Here is a 12237-nt window from a genome sequence, read left to right on the forward strand (position 1 = left end):
ATTTCAAATAAGACTGTCTAGTACAGTTAATATGAAGTCTTGTAAAAACTTGAAATGAGGGGGGAAATAGTAGTAACAATCAGCACTTATTCACAACGACTATCTTAGAAAAGGAACCACCTACGTTGCCTAAACCATGATAGAACTAAAAATTAAGTATCAGCTTGTAACACCTGAAGACTTGCAAATATCTATCATTTCAGCACGCAATCTGTCTTTACATATATAGTTCATTGTGTACATGGTTAGCTTATGAATAAGAAACACTGAAAATGTAATACTCGTTACACTGAATAATACACTGAAATGTACTCTTGTTCTTCTGCCTCTTTCTTGTAAATAAGAGAAATACTTTTAAAAGTATGAAAATACAGCATTCACATTCTCTCCTAGATGGTAACAGTCAGTCAGGCTATTCAAACATGTTAGAATCATAGAATGGTGTGGGTTCGAAGGGACATTAGAGATCATCCAGTTCCATCCCCGGCCATGGGCTGGGACAGTTTTCACTAGACCAGATGCCTCAAAGCTCCATCCAGCCTGGCCTTGAACACTTCTAGTGATGGGGTATCTACAACTTCTCTGGGCAACCTACTCCAGTGCTTCACAAAGCTCACAGTGAAAAATTTCTTCCTACTATCTCATCTAAACCTGCCCACTTCCAGTTTAAATCCATTCCCCATTGTTCTATCACTACAGGCCATTGTGGAAAGTCCCTCTCCAGATCTGTCCTAGGCTCCCTTCAGGTACTAGAAGGCTGCAATAGTGTCTCCCCTAAGCATTCTCCTTTCCACACTGAATAATTCCAATTCTCTCCCAGTTAGGCATGAAAAAGAAAATACTAGTGAGATCCTGCTTTCAACCTTCATAAAACCAATCCTGAAATATACAGTTATTATATTTGCTACATCCTTCTGATTAACTTTGACTATTTATTTTTCTTTAATTCTTTTCCCCTAGAAACAGGAAAAAGATGGGAAGAGAAAGGGAAAAATATGAAAAAAAATGAAATATTGTTGCTAGATTAATTGTAAAAAAAGGAGTAATTAAAACTAAGTTAGGGAAATAAGACATTACAACATTGGAACACTCTCACTGCTTCCATATGACATTTCCCCAATACTCTATTTTGCCTACAGATTTTTGTTTTGAAATATGTCAGATGAGAAAAGCCATGTTTAAGACTTCATTCCCAGTACTTAGAAAACTGGACATGATAATGCAACTGGAAAACCTGCCCCACTGTAAAGTTTTTCACACCTTTCACTTCAGCTGTGATTGCTGCCACATTTTTGAGAGATCTGAATATTTGCTTGAGACAGAAGCTGGATTTAAGTCCACTTGGCAGTACCTATGGGAATGACTGTCAAACTGTGAGCTGAAGGAGACAGTTTTTCTATTTAATCTTAAGTTTCTGTAGTGTAAGAAGAAAAATATACTGCAGATAAGAAGTGAGGGGTTTTAAAGGTTCGAATCATGAGAAGCAGAAAATTGTTTTACAAAGATACTGAGAAAAGCTCTTTAAGGAAACCTCCTAAGAACAAAAAAAAAAAATTTGGCTTTGGACTCCAAATTGTATTTCAGGTTTAAAATATCTCAGTTATTTTCATTTACAACCCAACTTAAACTTTCAGGTGTGACTTTATATTTTTTTATAGCAAGTTTCATAGTTTGCTGAAAAAGTATCACATCAGGGTAAACAAGTAAGAATACAGACACAAAGACACAAACACCTGAAAAATATAAAGGATTTATTATCATGGTAACTTCTAAAGCTACTCTTGGAGAGCTACTTGTCCTGTATCTCTCTCCCAGGAGCAACACTGTGTCTCTTCCTCTGACAATTAGTGATAATCTGCCATTCAAAAAAGTTTCTGGTGAGACATGCTCCATGTTGAGGTAGAAGAACACTTATATTCCGAGAATAAAACAGGCGTGATAAAATTTAATTAACTCCCATTCACTTCTATATAATACTTTATTAAGCCTTATTTTGGAAAATATGGAAAACAAACCACCTTCACTGTGATCCATAGTGCCCCCTGGGTTGGGAAAAGGAGGATAAAATAATAGATGTAAGGGAAAGAAAGAAATAAATGGGGTTTGGGTTTTTTTTTCACACAATCTAGCCAGCAAGTAAAACAGTCAAGCTTCAAGCTAATTACAACACTAGAGAATGCTCCCCAACAACAATCAGCTTGTTAGATAAAAAATAAGAGCATGAAAACAGCAAATACATCCTGGTCAGCATGTACTAATTATCACTCTTCAACAACAATCTAAATTTTGCATGCATCATAGCAAAGGAGATTTTTTTTTTTTTAAGGGATGCAAAAATGAACAGAAATGCCACTTTTCAGTTGCTGTGCACTTTACTGAAATACAAGGAGTAACAGTGAAGCAAGCACAAGGTAGCTGTCTGAAAGTTTACCAAAGAAATAAGATTTTCAAATTGTGTTGTTCAGCTGTACAAGTCAGGTTTTTAATGACAGATGAAAGGTGATCAACAGGGAAGGGGAATAAGGCAAGAAAGACTTTAAAATGACAACTAGCTATGATTCTCCATCCTATAAGCCAACATTTGTTGTTCTTCCTATACTGTAATGCTGCCCTTTTGTAATTTCAGGATACTCAAATGCATTATCTGACCAGGCTGCCCTTGCTCTCAATAAACAGCACCATAAAAACTGGAGGAGGAAGAAAAAGCAAACTTAATGCACCTCTCCCAGACTGAACAGCAGAAAGCAAAGCAAGACAGAACTGAGTGGACGGTCTGTACTTCACTTACCTGACAGCCCTGAGCCATGAAGGAATGAGGTGATACATATTGAGAACATAACACACAGCACGAGCACCAGTACAAGCATTTGGATGTTTCTTAGATAAGTATTCACAAGAAATAATCTAAAGGGTGCAAGAGCAAACATACCCACAGCACACTTACTCTCCAGAGTCATATTAGTACTGTTAGAAACAAAAGAATTTCAAATCTGTATTTTCAGGTGATACTGTTTGAAAAGAATTCAGAATTAAAATCAAGAGCAGAAGGGTGACTGGCAGCCAGGTGCACTTGCAACAGAAGAGATGCAATTAAACACTTGCATCTATGAGTTGTGCCCTCAAAGCTTTCACAGTACAACTTTAAGATAAGGTTAATAGGCTAATAAGTGAGAGACAGCATGGACTGTGAGTCTTACATTGCTTTAAAATAAGGTTTGTAACAGAAAAGCCAGACGTGGTAATGTTTTACAGGGATTTAAAACAAACATTTTTCATGCATTAATTCAATGAGCACATTGGCTGTGGGCAGGATTTAGACCAGCATATCTGTTTACCATGACGAATTTTATCAATAGCAACAGCATTGCTACACATAACGACAACCAAAGAAATCTTGATCTTGACTTAATTCAATGCACAAAGTATTAGCAAATTTAATCAAAATTCTATCTCCTTTCTAAGCATTTAAATAATTATTCTTTTTCAAGCATTCAGTCTATTCTTACCATTGCAATCTGGTCTCACAAAAACTTGGCTAGAGTTTAAAAATTTAAAGGCCAGGGTTAGAAAGGAAAAGGAAAGTTGTACTCATTTGCAGCATCTTTGCTAAGAATGCATTAATTAGATCCTACATCATGCCAGTGTTACCGTTTGTTACTTAACTAAGGAAAAAAATAGTTGCTTAAGTTTAGTGTCCATACGTTTACAAGTAGCTACTGAATATTATCTAAGAAAAAGCTTCTCAAAACAAGGTTTTTCAGGAAGAGCTGTCTCCAAGATAACAGAAGAACGAAGACACATTCTTTTCTGGACTGTTTCAGATGAAAAGGGATTTGGATTTGCCTGCATTTGCTTCTGGGGCTATTAATTATTTCACTGTCAGCTTCCTCTGTTATATTAGAACTATCCACCAAATTATCTACCAAGTTTGAAATTGTAGCTATACAGCTGCAGTTACTATAATGATGAACTCAACCACATACAGATACAAATCAAGAAGCTGAAAAGCAACACACACTGCAGGGATTTAGCTCTGTACTCATTAAGACTAAACACCATAAGGAGTGTTGGGTCCTATTAGCCTTTTATGTTCAGAGGAATACGAAAAATCCAGATTTCTTGTGTGTAGAGCTCACAAAGGTCGAAAGGCATGCTTATTTCACTAGGATACAGCTTTATTTCTATGAATTTGATTTTAGCAGCTGAGATGAAAGCAGTGAGACAGCAATGTCACATTTTGAGGTGCTATTAATAACAATCAATGCCATGCTTCAGACAGAAGAAAATTACAATAAAAATCTTTTTAAATCTGAAGAATCATTTGTTTTTCTTGACACAAACATCTCTCGCAACAAAATGGGATGTGTTACAAGCTTTTAGAAACTAGATGTCACAGAAACAGTAACTAAAAGAAATAGTCAAAGGGTTCCATCAGCATCCTTGAAGACAGAGTTTTGCAGCAGCTATATGCAGTAAGCATCAGAATTCGATACAAAACTTACCATGGAAGAGACAATCAAACCAACTGACATGTTTTGCTCAAGAGCTCAAGTATAGTTTCTCCCAATCACTGAACTCAATTTTTATGGTTTCCTTCCTCCTAAGACTTTCCTGTATAGACATCTAGAGCCAAATACACACTATGTATGTCAATCAGTCTATTCTCTTCCTTCCCTTTGTTTCTTTCTAGAATGCTGCTATAGTTTATTCCTAACACACTACAGCAAAATCAGAAGGTAAATAACAATAAGCCTCACCGTTAGCAACATGGATTGAAATCTGTAACAGGTAGGTGCTTATCCACTCACTTTCTCTGCATTATGAAGGCAATATTTCAGAAGGAATATTCTGACAAAGCCATAAAACTCTGCAATGCTTAGCTAGCAAAATAGGTCAAGCATTTGAGAATAAGCTCAGCTAAAAATATCTTAGTTCACGAGATCTGACTAAAAGATGAGGTTTGCCTCAGCAAAGGTGTTTATCACTAGGGTCTGAATGTGCATTTCCCCATCTGCAAAGCTGCATCTCCCAGAGCAGAGTAAGTTGAGTCCAGTGGAGGGTGAGACAGGGGACATGCTGCAAATCTTGTAATTCATGACGGACACCAATACAGTAACTCCATCATTCACCTTCAAGACTCAACTGCTTTCCAGATCAAAACAAACTGCCAAATTCCAGAGCAATCTCTGTTTTGGGGAATTTTTGGAGTGGGGAGTTGTTTGTTTGGAAGGTGGGGGGGAATGTTCTGGTTTTGAAAAGGACCAGTCCTTAATGTAATTATTTTATTTGAAGATCTGCTAAAAGAATTAACAAAGACCTAACTTACGCAACTTAAATAGCAACTTACTCTTTCTTGCCATTTACAAGTCATATTACATTTACCTCTCTTGATGATAAAATTCTGTTGATCATTTCTTGCCAAGCCAAACATCCTTGGGTGCCCATTTTTATAATTAAACTTCTAAAATTAACCTAAAAACAGCTGTGCTTTTTAATCTTTATAGTAGGGCCACTGTTAATGACTTCTTGCAGCTAAAGACCTGCTTGTACTCATACTGATAACATTATCTTAATTCGTCCTTGACTTTAAAAAGTATTACATGGTAACCAGCTCCTCTTCTCATTCCCACAGCACTTAAAAAACAAACAAAACCAAACACTGCTCAAAAGCAGACTTTTCCTAAACACTGACAATCCTTTGGAAACCTACTGATCATTTTTTCCTGTTTGCTAAGTGGGTTTCATCGTGTGAAGTCTGGACACTTCACTACAAATGAGGGATTCTTCCCCTTCCACCACAAAACAAAGCTTAACCAAAATAATTATGAGTTTTGAAAAGTGTTATTTTGCTAGTATACGCACATCCCAAACTGACTGACTGTACACTTTTAACATCACCTGTTTACTTCAAAGGAAATGTAACAGCAGTGAATGGCAGGTTAGACTCAAAAGGAGAGTAGAGACAAGGCAAGACATGAAGGTTAATAAACATGGAAACACAGGTGGAGCAGCAGGTAAGAAAATGTAAAGAAAAAATGAGAACCCATGAGTGGGTATAAAAGACTGTTTTTCAGAAGAGTACATGGAAATCATGCTTAGGGAAAAGTCTTCATGGTAGGAGGGATCCAGGAAACTAACACCTACTTTTCAGAAAAGGCTAGAGAAAGGAGATCCAGATACAGAATTAAAATGTGTTAACAAAAAACTTCTAGTCCTAATCTAACACATCTTCCCCACAAACTACTCCTTTTAAAAGCAGCTGTCCTAAGTCACAGTGTGACTATGCTTCCAAGAATACCTAAGTAATTTCTGGTGACTGGTACCATGCCTACACTTGCAATTCCCACTTAGACTGAGTGACTGAGCTGAGTAGTACCTTACTCAAGACTGGAAGAGTCAACTGTAGTTTAGGTTGAAAGGCTGAAATGTCCTCTGGTTTACTAATACTGCTTTTGTCCTGTTAGGTGCATTGAAACAATCATTTTGTTTTTCCAGAAGCATTAACACCAGTGTTTTCTCCACGGGCTATTTTGACTAAATTTAACACATTGTTGTGGCTTAACTACAGTAGGTGCTAAGTCTTCCACAGCCACTCACTCCCCTGGAATAACATGGGGGGAAAGAATCAAAAGGGTATAAGTGAGAAAACTCAGGGCTTGAGATAAAGAGAGTTTCAAAGCTATAGCAAAAGCTGCCCATGCAAAAAAAGCAAAACAAGAAGCCATTCATCACTTCCCATAAGCAGGCAGGTGTTCAGCCATCCTCAGGGCAGCAGGGCTCCATCACACGTAATGGTGACTTGGGAAGACAAATGCCACCACGACAAACACCTTCTTCCCCAGCTTTATTGCTCAGTACATCATCACATGACAAGGAATGTCCCTTTGGTCGGTTGGAGTCAGCTGTCCTGGCTGTGTCCCCGTCCCTACTCCTACTCACTGGTGCAGTAGGGTGAAATAGAAAAGGGCTTGAAGCTGTGCAAGGGCTTGAGCGCTGCTCAGCAGTAACAGAGAACATCCCTGTCTACTCCATGCTGATTTGCAAATCGATACACAATACCATATGGGCTACTATGAAGAAAACAACAACAACAAAAAAAGTCTGTAAATGACTCCAGCAGGAGCCCCTTAGTGATATTCAAACCTTTACTGTATTTGAAATCTGGTCTTATAGAAATTTCCTATTTCCAGTACTGTTTAACAGCTCTTTCTTGTGATTGCAAAGATTTTATTCCTACACTCTATTCTCCTTTTCCACAACTTGTACAACATTTATTATTATTAATACCTTATTATACATTTTCTCTATATGAAAATATATAACCGTCCTGTTGAGGACTTAGCAGAGGACCAGTTGCCTGGTTTCAAACAGAAATTTGAGAAGGAGATGACAGAGCAGCCTAACAAGTATACTGTGAAACTCTGGAAACAAACACACCAGGCTAACTCCTTCATCCCCTCTTGATTTCACTGCCTAAACAATTCAAACATGCTCTAGAAATGGGAAGTTTTCCAACAGTGTCTAGCAGACTATTTCAAATGGCTACTTTTTCTTGAGCAAGTGGAAATAAATCAACATGTATTGTAGGGCTGCTTTCAATCTAAATTCTGATGCATTGTTTGTTATCAAGATGCAAAACACTCAGATGACTTTGGTGTTTGTATTTATTCTGAAGATCTTACTTATATGAAAAAGATTAAAATTGAAGTAAGAATTAATAACTAATGATAAGCAATAAAACTGAAAGTACTTACATTAAACTTAATAATGTCGTATATCAAGTACCGAGGGACAACCTGTCCGTTGACCTTGTCGATGATCATTTCCTTAAAAGAAAAGAGAAAGCATTGGCATTTTTTTCATAAACACAGAAGAAGAATGTTGACACATTTATACTTACTGCTTATACAAGCATGATACAAACACCGGCCAGGTCTTTATTACAAAACAGATTTTAAAACAGGTCAAGATTATAAAAATATTATTGCTGTCTTAAAAGTCTCTCATGAAGCATTCAACAAAACACCAGGAAGCTGTGCTAGGGCTTCCCATTCTGATTTGTAACATTTATACATGAGTTTACCCACAGCTTTCAAAATCTTCAGTGAATAATGAGTTTTTAGAAACCTTAATAAGAACTGTGATCCTAAGCCAACCAAGCACTACTGGAAATCTTGCCCACAGTCACAAGCACAACAGTGAAGATATAAAGAACAAGCATTCACATTAATTTTCTATGTTCAGTTTGGATCTTTTAATTTTAATTGGATCTTTTCATTTTAAAAGTGTCCTAGGCAGCACTGAGAGCTGCAATTTGCTTGAACATTGAACATCGTTGCATTGTGACTAAACAGGATGGAACCTTCAGACAGAAGCATCACAGACACTCTCTGCATCACATGAAGTCAGCTAACACTCAATATGTACAAGCAAATCAGATGAAAAATAGGCCAGGTAGGGAAAGAACATTACTGATCAACATCCAAACACAAAAGTGTTTCCTGAACTTAATGACACATGCAAAAATACATACATCTTACATGGTGGTGTTACATCTGTAACTCAGGCTTCCTATGACAGGAATTAGGCATAGTATATTGAGTTTGATGAATCAACAGGGAAGATTGAAAATGGTAACAAACAAGACCTGGTAGATCTTGTCCAGAGACAACTCTGAAATAACCACTTCTCTAAATGCAATCCATCTTCTCCCCACCTCCCTCCCCTACCCGATTCTTGGCTAATAAATTGTATCACCTACGGATTTCTTTTTTTAATTAAAAAATCCATATTACAAGTTAAAAGTTAAAATTCCAAATCCATATGAACAAGACAAAACAATTGAAAAACATGAAGACAGTTCACTATGACATGATGAAAACAAAACCAGGAGCTCAAGAATTATTCCAAAAAAGAACATTACATCAACTCAAATTATTTTTATTTAGTAAATGTCTTGCTATTATTTACAACCTTTTAATTTTTCTCAGAATCCATAGATTCTACAAAATAAACTCAAAAAAGTCTGATTGACTCATGTAAGATTAATTTTCAGTCTATACAACAATAACAAGATTCTTTAATTATACCTAGCATCTAACCACAATCTGCTTTGAAAAATAAGCAAGCAGTTCAGTTGTAAAAACACAGATTTGGTTTAAAGCAAACATAAAGCTTGAAGCATTGAAAACTAAACTAGAAGACATGAACATGTTGTTCCCAAAAACCACTGGGAAATCTAAGTTGCCTATTTAGTATTTTGGAATGTCATCCTCTGTGCAGCATTCACAGGTGTTGAGAGTGACTCCCTGAGTTGACCTTACACATCATTCCACATAATTTCTTTTTTAAAATTAAAAATTAAAAAAAAACATGAATCCAGTGAGTGAAAACTATTCCTTTGTAATATGACAATATCTTCACTCTAAAAATTTAGTCACAGGCACTGTCAAATAGCACGTGCAAAAAAGGTCTACATAGAAGTGATGTAACAAAATGCCTTTCTGCTAGTGTCCAAGATTGAGGCAGGACATTGGTGAGCTCTCAAGGGAACAGCAGACAGTGCTGCAATGCCTTCTTTGACAATAAATGTCATAACTAACTACAAGAACAGATGGGTACAACTCAAGAGACAGAAGGCATGATATGCAAACTTGGAAGAAGGTGTAAAGATATAATGCAAGGGAAAAAAAACCCAGGATAAAAAGCCCCACCTGAAATTCCTGATAGTAATCAGGTGAAACAAATAAAGTAACAGTAAAACAAAAGAATGACATTGTTTTTCATTAACTCTCAGCTGAACTGGCAGGCGAAACAACTTTTTTGGAACACATTTAATTGAGCACATTCTTACGGTTTAAGGCCTCACTTTCTCAGTATGCATATTCAGAACCTCAGCTTTGATGCAAAGCTAGCATTTGTATGCAAACCCTAATAACATTTCAATGCCTGGTATTACAAGATTTTATGCCTAGTTTTAAAAATCTGAATCTCTGCATATTCAGTTTAAGAAAGATTAAAAAATACAACAAAGAGGACCAAGAACCCTTTTTAAACATCCTTTGAAGTGTTTATTTTTAACTTTTTCTCTACTTCAGACATGCAAACATTTTTATTATGTTACTGATCAAAGAAGCCTTTTCCCTCATCTCCTCCCTTCTTTTATTCTTCCCCTGCCTCCTGTTCTCTTTGACATTCTGACTGAAATCCCAGCTACTAGAGCAAAAAACAATAGCACAATATGCCTTAGAAGATGAGATGACAAATTCCTGCGCTGCTCATCTCCATCATGACAACAACATTCCCTGCTCCATTAGTTACGCCAATACAACTGTCATAAGGCAAAAACTGTAAAGTGAGCATAGGAATGGTTCAGATTAGAAATGCTCTAACACATCATTATTTTACAGTCTGATTTCAGAATCTTCCCTGAAATTATCAGAATTGAAAAATGCACCAGGGAATAGACCCCAGAGACAACTTCAGAGAAGATGGGAAAATGTAGTATTTGAGAAATTACCACAATTAAATTCACTCATTCTGACCTGAGTAATAACCTGATACTATAAGATTACATTCAAGCAAATTTTTAGATAACTAAAATCTTAAACCCAAATCCACTCACATGACATGTTAATATAATGTAACATTATCCATAAGGCACACCTGCATCCATGCAGCAGCTCCTTCTACAGACTCCATGCAGATTTACAGCCAGTATTGTGTGTTTCAAAACTACCTCTGCTACTGGCACTTGTCTATTAGCTGCTGGTTTAGTTATCCACTTAACCCATGGGCCTGAAGAACAAGGTCCAGTGTTCAATTAATGCGATGTAATCTGGCAACACTGTGCTGGTGTGATTCTCCTCAATCCTGTGGTGTTGCAGAGCACAGCTGTACAGTGTATTAGACCTGCAACAGTGCTAAGAGCTTTTTGCTGGACAAGTACCAGAAGAACAATGCTCAACTGAGAGCTCACAGCTTTTTTCCTTGAATCACATCTCTAGAGAGTAACTTGGACTTAAAATAATCCAAAATTCAATCACAAAGCAAAGGATCCAATTTTACCAGCCACTTGCAGAATGTATTTTTTTGTTGACATAGAGTATGGAATCAGATCTAATAATATATCTGTCTGTTTTTCCTTTTTCTCCTGTGCCTTTTCTTAATCCTTTATCCATTTACCTTTAATGCAATTCTAGTCACTGCTGTATTTCAGGAATGAAAACAGTTTTTGTTTTGCCTTTTCACTTACGTCTATTTTGCATAAATCTATTTTGCACCAGCTTTCGCAAACTCAAAAAGTTTTAAGTTCTGCAATTTCTGAGACAGCTTACAAATAGAAAAAGTCTCTCCTGACAGAAAAACATAAATGCATCTTTATCTCGCTCTTCATTTATAGAGTTCCTGGCCCTCTTAAGCCTTCAAGTGTAAACAGTATTTTATATAAAAATAAAATAGTTTAAAAAATTGCATTAAAACTGTAAAAGTTACTCCAAGCCTAAGGATGACTCTGGATTTTCTACTCAACTGTTCCAAAGCTGAGCAGAATGCCAAAAAAGCTCCTGAAAATAGCTATTTAGCTTTTTTACATGACAGCCAAAACATCTGAACAAAACTCCACGCATTCCCTCAGATAGCATTATGGATGGAAAACATTTGGCTTCTAAAGGAATAAGTCATACTAGTCACCTGTAGGTTAAATTTAAATAGCTTGAATGAGGTTTGCAGAAAACTTTCTTCCATGACAGGAGAACAATTGCAACGAAAAGCTGGAGAGGAGCACAGTGTTGCAGATCTGTCCTCACCCAAGATGTCACTGATCACATTAGAACTGTTTGCAAGTAATTTCAGCCCAAAATGAACCACAAATGCATCTGAAATTCTCAAAGAGTACCACATGAAAGGCTCATACCAGAGGCCTTAAAGCAAGTTAATAGATCCCTGAATGCATGGAAATTGCCTTTATGAAAGTTTCATGTATACTGTCATTTTAAATAATGTTAGGGGGATATTAATCTTTTGTATTCTTAAAACCAATAGTTGTTCACTACATGGCACTGATATTTCTCTTTTCTCTTTCCTTTTTTCTCATATTTTTAAGAATAGTCTAAAGTGATACCAATTGGACCACCTCAATCTATACTTTCATTCCCTGAAAGAGAGAAAGCTACTTCAAGGACAGGAAGTATGAGCTACTCAGCCTGTAACTAAAGAATTAATTTCAACAGTCCTTCA

General features: G+C 36.6%; 1 protein-coding gene across 2 annotated transcripts in view; it reads right to left on the reverse strand.

The window, feature by feature from the left end:
* The window catches only part of RNGTT (RNA guanylyltransferase and 5'-phosphatase), a 170980-nt gene that overhangs the window by 113383 nt on the left and 45360 nt on the right, over window positions 1-12237 (reverse strand). For both annotated transcript variants that reach the window (XM_041480417.1, XM_041480416.1), the window contains exon 10: window positions 7755-7826. In XM_041480417.1, the coding sequence (XP_041336351.1) occupies window positions 7755-7826 (72 nt within the window). The remainder of the gene's footprint in view (window positions 1-7754; window positions 7827-12237) is intronic.

This window comes from Pyrgilauda ruficollis, unplaced genomic scaffold (assembly GCF_017590135.1).
Source record: "Pyrgilauda ruficollis isolate IOZ18807 unplaced genomic scaffold, ASM1759013v1 scaffold51, whole genome shotgun sequence".
Classification (NCBI taxonomy): domain Eukaryota; kingdom Metazoa; phylum Chordata; class Aves; order Passeriformes; family Passeridae; genus Pyrgilauda; species Pyrgilauda ruficollis.